Source organism: Molothrus aeneus, chromosome 1, assembly GCF_037042795.1.
Source record: "Molothrus aeneus isolate 106 chromosome 1, BPBGC_Maene_1.0, whole genome shotgun sequence".
In the NCBI taxonomy this organism is placed as follows: Eukaryota; Metazoa; Chordata; class Aves; order Passeriformes; family Icteridae; genus Molothrus; species Molothrus aeneus.
In genome coordinates, this window is record NC_089646.1 from 58280033 (window position 1) to 58293730 (window position 13698).

A 13698-nucleotide genomic window follows, 5' to 3' on the forward strand; every position below is an offset into this window, starting at 1 on the left:
GAGCTTGTTTATTTATTCAATACCCCTAAAACTCACTACAACTGATGTAAGAGTCTATACAGAATTACGCAAGACTAGAGTTCAATCATTATTAGGGAAATCTCTTTTCCTGAATGGATCATGAATGTGGAAAACTGTGGAGGACAGTAAACCAGCTGGGGAAAAGCTTACCATGCTCCCCTGGAGGGACAACCTTTAAGTAACAACCTCCCTGGTCATGGCGAGGAAAAAAACTTCCCCAAGAATGCATTGTTGCTGTATGTTGATTCTATGTATCCCACTGACCCTTCCCCTTTGTTCTGCCCCTGTGCCCTCATCTCAATCCTTCTGATGTTCTGCCCCACCCCTCACGATCCCTATATAAACCCCTGCTCTCTCTGCCTAAAAGAGTTCTTTGTCCCTGGACCCCTTCAAGGTAGGAGCTCAATAAAGACCCTCCGTGCAACCCCATATGAAGACTCCGTCCCTTCCTTCTGCATCGCTCGTGGCTGAAATCACCCGAGAGCTGAAATCATTCAGCAGGAGCGAGATGTGCCTGTGCACCCAGGACGTCTTCTTAAAGACGCTCCTCTGGGAAGGCTGTGGCACTCTACCACCTCTGTCTGCTGCGAGAGAAAACCCCTACAGCATTATTAGAAAAATTTAGTGTCAGAACATCCTACTATACGGTTCGTACTTAGCATAACGGAATTTTGGCAGAACACCTCTGTAAAATTCAAAATCACAATGCCAATATCAAGACTGTAATTTATCAGAGCACAAGCCCCTAAAAGCATATTATTCTATTATACCCTGGACTACTGGGACTCTATTTTGCAAGGAAACAGAAAAAACCAAACTTCTGAAGTGTTAATTATATGCTAAGCTTTCTTCCAATAAATTCTGTTCCCGAAAGAAAATCATAATAGACTCTCACATCTCTAGTTTTATTGATTCATCATTAGTTCATAGGCATTCACAGCAGTTATTGCAATCTTTGGTTTTTTTTAAGTTATCTTTAATAATATTCAAGCATGTATTTGAGAAGTGAGCAATAATTTCCATTCCACATCTTTTGACAACATTAAACACTGAAGATTTTAACCACAGTCTGTACTTTTGAGACAGTGCTGCAAATATGTCTTCAAGTAACTTAATTCCATACAACTGGATTCACCCAAATTCTGACCTTCTACAGAATTTTCTTGTTTTTTGAGGAAGCCTTTTTCTGACTACTCACAGCAACAATCATGTTTTAAGGCAAAATGGGGCTGTTATTGATTCTGGCAATACCAAAGCAGACCACTGTATTTTTATTTATTTTTATTTATCCACTCTTCCACTTCTGGTTCTGCTTAAATGCTAAAACTATTACAAAAAATTAAGATCACTAGAGATTATTTCAAGCAGAAACAGTCTAAAATGTAATACAAGCACGCACAAGGCTTATAGTTCCTTATTTTGCACAGTTCTTCACAGTCCTATGAAGGCATTTTGCCACGTGCCATCTACAGGACTCAAGTTCTCCCCAGTTGTGACACCAGGCACAAGTTGATTATGAATACTGCAGAATAATGCAAAACTCTGTTTGGAGAACGGTAATGACTTCTCTGATGCTCCTCTCAGTCCTAACAAAAGCAGGCCAAGCAAAACTGGTGAAGTCGTTCAGTATTACAGCATCATCTTTTTTCAAAACCAAACAAAAACTGAACCAAACAAGCAAACAAAAATATAAAACAAAACAAAAATCCACCCCATCCTATGGACCTTTGCAAAGTATAGCTTGAAACTAAAGCCTGAATGTAGAACATTAAGTTATTTCACTTTTCCATACACATTTTCTGATTCTTGTTCTGAGCATCATGTAAGTTATTTTCATTTGAGAAAATGTTATTTTCGTTTTCATTTATTTTCATTTGTATTCTCTTTCCTTCTGCAAAAGGAAAGAGAATACATTTGCCATAGCCCACAGATCAGCCAAAGAGAAGATCCATGTTCACAATAGGATTGACTAGTGATATGGAATTGCTGAGAAACATGCAGTACAAAAGCTGCATCACCATAATCACAAGCAGGATGCTAATGCAAAAACTAGACAAAAGCTGATGGTTAAAAAGCCAAGAGGGTATGAAACCACAAAGAAGCAGTACTTCACAGAAACACAGTTGGATCACTAAAAGTTAAATTATACACCTCTCAGGCACATTTAACCCTTAAGCAAAACAGAATATTTTCATTCAAAGTAGTTAATTCTAGTGTAGCTAGACACAACCAAGTTTCAAACCAGCAGAGGGCTAAACTATCACCAAGCAGACAGAATGTGGTCTCTATTATCACCATTACTTTTAATCTGTGAGAGATTTTAATTCTCTGCATCAAAACATGAAATAAAGTCCATGTTTTTATTTAAATATACCTACTCTGAATGTAGAGAATAAAGGCACTGCCTCTGCATTCTTCTCCAGCCTGCAGAACTCTGTTCAGGGAAGATCTTTCAACCAAGTATTGGTTGAATGAAGTCTCACAAAGGCACATCAGCAAATCAGAAATAGAAACAAGCACACCAACAGAGTCTCAGGTTCGTCTTGCAAAACCCCATTCATGTGACAAAGCCAGACAAATTGAAAACTTTCCTGTGCAGTATGTAAATCACAAAAAATGAGTCTGAGCAGAGTTTAGGAGTGCAAGGTTTGCAAATCTGTTTTTTATACAACATGTGGTGGACAGTTGACTACTTTACCTACACCACTCCAAAGTACCAGTCTCGGTTCCCTGCACCTTACTCACACCCAGAGTAACACTTTGCACTGCAAAGTCTTCTGTTTTCCTCTGCTGGTGCTGCACACCTTTTCTCTTTGTCTAGAGTGCCTCCTAGTGCTAAACACTGTGAAGGAAGCAAACCAGCTTTGTATACCAGCTGGCAAAGGAGATATTCACGTTCAATTTCTGAGGGCTGAGAGCAGGCATCATGTCCAAATTTTGAAAAAAAAAAAGGCTGAAATCATTCCTACAGCTAACTTGTGCATCTAGGCAGGATTTTAAATGCGCAGTCCAAGCCTTTTGTTTTCACTGAAGAAAGGTGCTTAGCATATGTTAATTAAGTTTGCAAAAAAATGCTGCCTATAAGTAGGATTTGCTTTCTAAAGACTTTTGTTTGCTCATAGACTATTAGTAAGTCAGTAATCTGCATCCTGAGAAGTCATTAAGTACTTAGGCTAGGTAATCTTAAGAGAAAAAGACTTAATTTTAGCTAGATTTATAAATACTAAAAAGATCTTTGTTAAAGTTAAAAAAGAAATGTGTTGCAGTTACTTCAAGTAGAAGTGCCTGAGAAGCACAGAATTTACTTTTAGAACCCAGTTTAAGCACCCAATGTGTGATGTAAAAAAACCAGCACCCTTACCCCAGTCCTGTTCATACAAGGCTTGGGAAAGGCACCATGATTCACTTACTGGCATATGTGGATGCACAAAAACAAGATGCTCTGAGAGATTTCAACATAATGTACCTCTAACTACAAATAGAAAAAGAACTGAACTGAGGAGACCAAATTACAGTTTATACTGTTTTGTACACAACAAAAAATAAGCATACATATCTTTTCATGATTTCATTACACAAAAATGCATTCACATTAAATCCAACACCAGAGCAATTCTAAACTCCCGATTTACAAAGAAAAATGCCAGTAGGCAAGATGACACAGAAATCTATACCAATTTTTAGTCTCCAAGCAGCACTACAAAAGTAAATTTCAAGTGTATTATGCTTATCCTTATTTTACTATAACATAAATGAAATTAACATTTCTTCTTCATTCCATGATTTCAGTTCTTCACTAAACCATGACATATAAAAAGATGTCTAGAATTTAACAGTCTAGGTGCAGTCCTGTGCCATGTGGTTTACGATGACCCTAGCAGAGCAAGGAGGTTGGACCAGATGATACACTGTGGTCCATTCCAACCTTACCAATTCTGTGGTTCTGTGAAAGTCACCTCACATTAACTATCCAAAACCCAGAACTTTTAAATGTTGACCTCAAATACATGAAATCTCCCAATTCATAAATCAATCCATTACAACTTAAAGGTTGAGGCCTAAAATCAATTTCAGGCTCTCTTGGTATGCAAGGTGGTTTTCTCAAATAATTTAGTTCAACTGTATTGAACCACACTAACATTGTAAATTACAATATTTTTGGAACGTATTAAGCCAAGGATGTAATAGAAAAATCTAATAAAGGTCACCTTATAATTCTGTCTTAAAAGCAGTGTTAACTAATTTGCCAAGGGTTCCAACACACATATATGCATGCTTAAAAGACTGTAATAAATAAATGCACTCAAAGGTAAAGTTGACACTTATGCACTGTAAAATCAACCAAAGTACTTAAATTTTTTGTTTAAAAAAGAGCACAATTAACACACAAATCTCCCCCTAGAAAAGTGTAGTGTACTCAACACAACATTCATTCAAATTAAATTACTTCTCAACACAACAGAAAGTTTTCCAGTTGTTTACAGAATCATCTCTAACCTGATTTCAGTTTCTGGCCAAGCAAACTTGAAGAAATTACTGCATTAATTAGTGTGTGTGGATAGTACATTAATAATTCATAATTGTTTCTCCTGCCTCAAGAAACACTATTGCATACAACTATGATAAAAACTTCATATCTACAGAAGTATTAAAAGATTCTTCACCTTCTTTTTTTAATCATTAAGAGCTTTCTAGTCTCCCATTACCAAACAAAATACACTGTAGAACTGACTGACTTTTGAAGTATGAATTTCCAGAACTAAAAAGATGCATGCAACCTTGAAAGGGTAGGAGAGGAAGGGACCTAATGAAAATGTTTATTACATTCACAAGATGGATGTTCCAGCTGGTTTTCTGCATTACAGCAGAATGATCTATCCAAATTAAAATTGCAAGTTCTAATGTAAATCTATATAGATTTAAAATAAACCACTATGAACTGCATTGTTTGAACTCTTCATTGCTTTTTAGAGAAAGAAAATATGTATAATATTTTATTCAAAGTAACACCTGAGCTTCTGCCAAAAGAGTGAGCTTCTTTGCATGCCCATGAGAACAAATTAAATTATTCTAAAAGAATTCTGATGTAGTACAAAACAATTTCACTGTTTAAAAAACAATGGTTAAACTTCATTTCATGCAAAAGTAAAACTCCAAGCCCACATAATGTTACCTAATTTCCATAAAAAGCAAACCACATCATATAACAGTAACTTAAATGTTCCTCTGTTACAAGCCTGAGCCCAAAGGAATCATCACTGCTGTTTCACTTAAATCAGAAATACTTCCATTAAAATAATTGAAAGAAAATGCTTACTATGGTTATAACATTTTTACTTCTTCACAAATTCTTATACACTCACTGCTATGTTTTCTATGTGAATTCCTGGTGGTATTATAATGACAATTTATAGGTACTTGCAAGTTTCTCTTCTTAGTTAGACCAGAAGAAGACTCCATCAATTTTTTCCTGTACAAACAAGGAAGTACAGTTGCCTTTCAGAAGTTTCTTTCCTAAATCCAGTTTTATTGGTAACAGATCAGTCAAAAGCATCCCTATACTCTGCTGTCCAGAAATGAAGTTAGTAATGATGCCACAGGTGATGTGTAGAACAACAGAAAAAAGAGCATCTCTTAATATTCATTCCAAACAACTGCAGAAAAAGACCACACTGAAGCTTTCTGATGTACAAATGTGAAGGCAAATAATCTAGGTATATTCTTACCAGCTCTTTCAGATTTTTCTTTCTGCTCTTTTAATTCCTCGCCTTTTGTTGTTATTTGTTTGATTCGAGCACGCAGTTGGGCTACCTCCTCCTCCTTCATTTCCAATGTTTCATGCATTTGCCGCTTTGTCTCTGCAATTACCATGCCCTATGGAAAAGGTCCTTGTGATAAAAAGCTAGCAAATAAATAAGACATATACCTGAAACAATTTCAAGCCAGGGCACAATCTTTGCCAGGAATAAACTGTAGTCTCTTATTATGAGACCAGAGATCATAGGATTTTTCTATGTCAGAAAAAAGAAAATGCTAACAAAAAGAAAATAAGAATAGGGATTATTTTTAAGAGTATCCAAAATTTATCAAGTGGTGAAAAGAACTCCAGCAAACACAGACCATCCAAAAATTTCCTCCTTCTAGTACAGACACTTTCCTTTGAAACACGTATTCCGTAAACAAACCCAAACTAAAAGCATTGTAGAGTCCGTACTTCTCCTTTGAGATTACACCATACAATGTTAGTCATGTCACTTATGACACCACCAGAAGTTACTCCAGGTACCAAGACTGTGATTAAAAAACTTTTAAGGAATGAAAAACTGAGAAACTCTTTATTGTCTATTGAAAGCACAGTTACTTTATTGGTTATTTTAAAATTAATTAAATTGTATCTCATCTTTATTTGTGTTTGGGGTTTCTTAGTTTGTTTTAGAATTGGCATCAAGGAATGTATTCAGAATATCTGCTTCATCCTATATAATGTTGTCTTGCAGTATTAAGTATAATTTAACAGACATATGATATATATACAATAAAATTCTTAAATAGCTTAAATTACTTGTTTATTAAAACATAGATGAAACCATCAGACCACTAAAACCAGCTTCTAATACCAAGAACTAGATATTTTGTGTTTTAAACAATCTTCATCAAAACCTACAGCTTTGTTACCTTGTCTTGTTCTAGCTGTTCAATCAAATTCTTTGCATCACGCAGCTGTGTAATCAGTTTAGTCTTCTCAGCCATGTGAAGGTCCTAAAAAAAGATCCCAACCACAAGTTGGTTGACAAACAGCTTAGCTTAGGCTCTGACCCTGCACTATGCCTTGGAGGAAGAACACAGAACACAATGAAAGGAAATTGAAGTGGGCAGTTTTAAATTACTTTTACATCTCCCAGAGGTAGGCTGTCTTATGGCTTCTGTAATAATTCAGAGATCTGAAGGCTTTGTTAGAGCCTCCACACATGGAAGTCTGAGTTGGTAAAGTAAAATAAGAAATATGTCTAAGATTTCTGCTCTATTACCTGCATTTTGGTTTACAAGAGGATCTCAGCAATGCAACATAAATGATTGTTACTAGCCGTGTTCTAGAAAATGTCATTAAAACACTCAAGTCTTTCAGAGCTTTTTCAAACCAGGCTAGTGCTCAGAGATGAAGACAGAGATGGGAATCTAATCTCTGTAACTAAAGTTAAGTACAGCTATACTTAGCACATTTTCAGATTTCATTACTATTAGCCACCTTACTTACACTTCACACTCATCATTAATGGCCTTAAAAGGAAAATTGAGCAAAGTATTAATTTATTAGCTTTGGGATTGCACTTATGTTCACTATATTGTGATCTCAACTGCCCCACCTTCATTTTCTTTCTCTTAATTTACATAATTAATGCCTCATTCACTATATCTTAAAGGTTTAGTTCTGCTCCACTTTTCTTACTTTACCTTCTGTCTTCTGTGCTAAGACAGTCTTTTTCTCACTACAATTTCCCACAACTACTTATTTCTAATACCATTCTGATGGTTATTTATACAGTAAGTTTTCATACCCTACTTCACCACTCTAGAGTAATTGTTGAGTGTATTCATTCCAGGTGTGTTTTGAACCTTTTTCTCCAAATAAGTACAGGGAAAATTTGTTTCATGGTCTGCTTTATCAATAAATTTTGGAAATACTGGAGTTCTTACTGTATTTTCATGGTTACCCATAAAGCTAAGAGCATTTTCCATACCTTCATCTTTTCCAGCTCCTGAAGCCTCTCTTCCAGCTGTTCTTGAAGTGCCTCTTTCTCGTTGGTCAATTGGGCACAGGACTCCTTATGTGACCGAATAGTCTCCCTACAGCGTTGCAGCAAGTTCTCTTGGCGCTTCACCCTCTGATTAAGAGTTTCCAGTGTTTTAACAGAATCTTCATTATCCTCTATAAGACAACGTACCAACATTACCACATGCATGACATTTCCAAAATGCAGATCTGCAATCATTCACAATGCAGTGGACTCACAAGTCTCTAAAGAAAGTTGTGTGAAGTGTGCAAAACTTCCTAGTTCCTCCTGTAAGTGCCAGAAATATTCCACACATACACAGAGTAGTAAAGACTATTTAACACCAAGTTAGCTTACAAAACCCCATGCTTCATGAGCTTCAAAATGAAGCTATTAATAAACAAGGTTTTTTACATAATTAAAAAGTCATCATGATTTATAAACCTGCCTGCTGCTACTAACAGAATATGCACAAGTAAGAAAAAATGTGATGCAAAGTAAATCACAACTCTCAAGTGCCAGGCACTTGCTTTCCCAAGGCTGGGTATGAGATTAGTTCTAAAATACCCAGATTCGCAATATTAGGTTCAGCAGGATAAAGGTTAGTGTCTTTCTGAGTAGTACTCATAGAATCATAGACTGGCTTGGGTTGGAAAGGATCTTAAAGATCATCTAGTTCCAACCTCTGCCATAGGCCGGAACACCTCACAGAACAAGTTGCTCAGAGCTCCATACAGCCTGGCCTTTAACAATTCAAAGGATGGGGCAACCACAACTTCTCTGGGCAACCTGTTCCAGTGACTCACCACCCTCACAGTAAAGAATTTTTTCTAATATCTATAATTTAAACCTATGCCCTTTCAGTAGGTTTGAATCACTGTATAACTAGCACATTTGGTAGTATTTTACTGTGTGCTTCTGCTCTGATGCTCTAGAGGTTGCAAGAGTATTTGACATTGTGCTGGATTTGCATGGCCAAGCTTCAATAGTTGAAGGGGAACTACAGGGGTGGCTTCTGCAAGGAGCTGCCAGAAAGCTGCCGGAAGCTTTCTTCATTTCCAGCAGGTGTCCTGCTGGTCAAGGCTGGGCCAATTAGAAATGGTGGTAGCGCCTCTATGATACAAAAATTAAGAAGAAAGAAGAAAAAAGTTATTGCACAGTTGTAACTGCAGCCAAAGAAAAGCAGAGTGAGAACATGTGAAGGGAACAACTCTGCAGACATAATTTTGATATTAGCAAGGAAGAGGAGAAGGTGCTCCAGGCACTGGAGCTAGGATTCCCCTGCTGCCTGTGGTACAGACCATGGTGAAACAGCCATGCCCTTGCAGGCCATGGAGGACCAAGGGGATGCAGAGATCCACATGCAAGCCATGGAGGAGCCCTTGCCAGAGCAGGTGGATGCCAGAGAGGAGACTGTGACCCTGTGGGAGGCCCATGGGAGAGAGAAGCCCACTTGGGAGTAGCCTGTCCTTCAAGAACTACACCCTGTGGAAGAGTGACCCATGCTGCAGCAGTTTGAGGAGGACTGTGGGATGGGCTCACATTGCAGCAGTTTGCAGGGAGCTGCTGCCCATGAGATGCATGGGCTGGAGAAGTTCTTGGAGAACTGTCTCCTGTGGGAGGGACCCCACAATGGAGCAGCAGAAGCACTCCTCTCCCTGAGCAGTGGATGAAATCACAGGTGATGAACTGACCATAAACCCCCATTCCCTGACCCTCTGGAGAAAGAGGTAGAGCTGGGGCGGGGGGGCAAGGAGGGGGAAGGTGTTTTTAAGGTTTTATTTTACTTCTCATTATCCTGCTCTGATTTTATTAGTAATAAATTTGCTTCATATCTATAATTCGAGCCTGTTTTGGCAATGATGGTATTTAGTAAGGGATCTTTCCCAGGCCTTATCCCAACTCATGAACCCTTCTTTAAATTTTGTCTCCTCTGTCCAGCTGTGGAGGAGAGTGAGAGAGCCGCTTTGGTGGATGCCTGGCACACTACAGTCCAGAAGCAGACTCACGCACAGAAAACATCTGGAATCACAATTTTTCATTATTGACTAAGCGGTACAAAAACCACAGCACTAGATAAGAACATCTCCCCCCTAACACTTCCTATCATCCCTGCATATAAAAACCATAGCAGATGCTGAACAAATATAATTTCAAGATGTATGTTTACCTTTGTCTTAACCCTACCTTTTATGAAGGGTACCAATGAAAGACACTTTTATTATGTATCAGCATTATATATAATGTCCATTGCTCAGTAATCAAATACATACAACACTGAGAAGCCCACTAATTTAAACAACCTCCAGACGTGAGGAATATTCAGGTTATTCAATAGCAGGAATATCAAAATTGATCTTTGTTTTTACTTTTTTTCTGATAAAACAAGAGAAAAACCCCCAAACTCACAAACAAAAAGACAAGACTGGCAACTAATCTGCTCTCTAAACTCCAGGGATAGGTCCTCACTTATGGGGGACAGAATCTCTCAATTGCATTAAGTTGGGATAGTAAGAACACCTACCAACAAAGCAATAATTACAATGTTATTATCAATATTGACAAAGGAAAGACATACAAGATCTGAATTCTTATGAAAATTTAGTTTCTTAAAAGGATTATCCTGTCCTCTAGCTGCCAGATGGTTTTCAAAACTATTGTCTTCTTCTAGAAAATTTATCCTTACTATGACATGGTCAGCCCTAAATATTGTTACTCCATCATAAATAACGACAGGTTTATTCCCCAAAATGTAACATCTCTTGAAAAAGCCACAATGCCTACCGTTGCTTCCTGGTTCCACAATATTTTCTGCACTGACTTCTTTCATTGGACTTCGAACTTGTGGTTCTGATTGGACATTTTGATCAGGCAATTCAGTGCCTATCTGACCATTCTGTAATCTCTGTTTCAGCAACAACACCTAAACAAAATGTTCTTTTTGTTAAAAAAATCTAAGGATTCAAAGCAGATAATTTTTTAATCTTCAAAACTAGGAAGAGTTAAATTAATTTTGATATTAGCAAGTAGAAAAAGGAAAAATCTGTCTGAAATTTTTTACCATTTTTTAGAAGTCAGAATTATGCTTCCAATTAACAAAAGACTGGGTAGAGAAACAAAGACCAATTAAGCAAAATACATGAATTTTGCAAAAGCAATTTTAGGTCAGACATCTGCTAATGCTGATGTCTTGATAACAAAAACATCACAAAAGTATTTAAGTGAAAATCAGCCAATCCTATTTAACATGAGTGAGATTTTTACCAAGGTATCCTCTACCACAAAGACACACTTATTTCCAGAAAATTCTACATTCACAAGATGCTTTTCAACTTCAGAGCAATTATAATAAAACATGGATATGCATCATAGGAAATACATAGCTAAAAAGAAAAGTTAAGAAGAGCAGTTTTAAACATCATCTGTTTGGTAAATTATCTTGCCTGAGTTTGCAGGACATTAATAAGTTGATCCTTTTCTTCTAAGGAAGCATCAAATTCCTCCTGGAGATGTTTCTTAGCTTGTTGATCCATCTGGAGCTCCTGATAATACAAACACATCTCAAATGAATGTGAACTCAATGAATGTGAACTCAAAAGACTTACGAAAATATTCTGAAATATTATGAAAATATTATGAACTCAAAAAGCTTATGAAAATATTATGAAATAGCATCTAAAATATCTCTTTCATAGTTGTGATCCCAAAATATAACAATAAAGTGTATTTTTTTTTACCATACAACATTCTACACAATATAGTAAGAACATCCAATTATAATACCACGATTAAAACAGCAAGAGTCTAGATCTGATGGAAAATTATCAAGGATTCTTTTTCCTAAAACTAAGTTTGCATAGGGTTCATTTCAAGCCTGCTCCTGAAAAACTCTCTTCCATGCACATATTTCTCCTGGAAGCTGAAAACTGCACTTTGGAAGATTCTTCACTTTGCCACCAGATTAAATCAACATAAAGAGAAGAAATGTAAAATTCATTATGTTCATTCAATGTGCCGCCATTCCAAAAATGACAAATGCCATGTATAAGAGAAGAAAATTGGTCTTTTTATTCCACAAGCATGTCTCAAATGAGAAAGGCAGAGAATACCAAACAATTTAAGTATGTGGCTTTAAGTGATACTTATATGCATTTGTTTGGCTGAAAACTCTTAGAAGCTTGTAGATATTGGCTAAATTCTTTAGTAGTATCTACAGAGTCTTATATTTCCCGAAGGAGTTTTTTTTTAATTACTTCCTACTCTTTAAAGTTTAAACATTTAAATTTCTTTAAATAAGTATAATTCTAATAGAAAATACATGTACCTAAATTAATTCACATCTAACTGCTTATTCCGAGAACCAGAACCACACATACATCATGCATGCACTGCAAATACTTTCAGAAAATTTTCAATATTTTTAATTTATATGTTTATTTCCTCCATAGATATCTTCCCCATAATTTACTCCAGGAAAAGAATGCTTCTATGACTGTTATTCTGCAAAGATCACTTGTATAAAACAATAACCACCCATAAACATGAGTTCCATTAGCCAGGCAAAGACAGAGGACGATAGATAGATAAAGAAAGGATGAAAAAGCAAATGAGACAAAACAGCACTGGATGTTTCCTGAGCTGCTTTCCTCCAACTCCAAATCTTGTTTTTATGCTGTCTATCCCTTACCTCCAAAAGTGAACGCCCTGCCACAGATGAGGCTGATACCAGCATTGAAAACCATAGCTGTATGAGCTGAGCCTGCCGGGCCATGCAGAGGCACGATGATGAGGGAAAGCATCACTGCAAAAACTATTACTCTCTTCCCAACTATATCCACTTCTTAACACTCCATTGCCTCATGTTCTCAGCAATTACTGATCACACTTCTGCCCTGTGCTTCTGAGTTTTAGAAGCAATTCCTTTCAAACAAAGCAAAGCAGGCCAGTGTGAGAACAAGTATCAAAGAGATTTATTGAAATCAACACAGAAATGGTCCTCTTTGGTTCTCAGAGTCCCTTCTGATCCTGTATTGTGAAGGAGAACACTGAAGACTGCTCTAAGACTGGTTTTGAGGAATTACTCCTAACAGGAGTAAACTAAGGTAAGTAAAACCACATTTATTTCTAGGGACTGTGTCACACTGTTATTTTAGCCTCAAAGGAAGATTAGCTTCCTCATACACGGCCCTCTTAGAAGAAACTTGCCTGATTCAACATATTTATGGGAAAAATGGACTGTATGATAAAGAAAAAGATTATTATAATTAATTTCTGATAACGAATTACTACATCAATGAATTAACTACTTTGGACCATGTTAGCTTCCACAATGGAAACTTACCATTTTATTTGTAATTTTTTCCTTCGTTGTCTGTTTTACCTAATGCTGCAACACCTGGGCTTCCAAAAGATCAGAAAAACACTTTTTGAAGTGTATCAATTAATGAAAAAGAATTTCAGTGTTAGATTTGAAGGAATCTTTAAATTTACAAGATTGGTAAGAATGAAATTAAATTTTACACAAAATATACATATATAAATGTATATATATAAAACAGAAATAAATGTGTCACTTATGTACATACATGAATCACAAAGACTATGACAGAAGTAAAAAAAAAAAAAATACACATGGTCCAATTCTATCATATGCCAAAGATTTAACTCTGCTCCACATTGGCCTTGACTTCAACAAATAGGAATAAACTGGAAAACCAATCCTACAGGAGCATGTAGATATGGACCTACCACAGAAAAAACTTGCTTCATTTGACCTTGTAGTGATCTGGAAAAGATATAACCTTGGCAAGCCAATTCTGACAGTAAAGCAATGTTTTTTTCCCTCATATGCACTGATAGTTTAGCTTAGGACATCGTGACAGTCTGGACACAGGCTATAGCCCAG

The 13698-nt window shown here is 36.7% G+C and overlaps 1 protein-coding gene across 4 annotated transcripts in view; it reads right to left on the reverse strand.

Annotated features, from left to right (window-relative positions):
- GOLGA4 (golgin A4) overlaps positions 1-13698 on the reverse strand; it is a 77540-nt gene that overhangs the window by 33588 nt on the left and 30254 nt on the right. For all 4 annotated transcript variants that reach the window (XM_066557642.1, XM_066557627.1, XM_066557635.1 and 1 more), the window contains exons 7-11: positions 11237-11335; positions 10578-10716; positions 7761-7948; positions 6697-6780; positions 5748-5895 (exon numbers count right to left, since the gene is read on the reverse strand). In XM_066557642.1, the coding sequence (XP_066413739.1) occupies positions 5748-5895; positions 6697-6780; positions 7761-7948; positions 10578-10716; positions 11237-11335 (658 nt within the window). The remainder of the gene's footprint in view (positions 1-5747; positions 5896-6696; positions 6781-7760; positions 7949-10577; positions 10717-11236; positions 11336-13698) is intronic.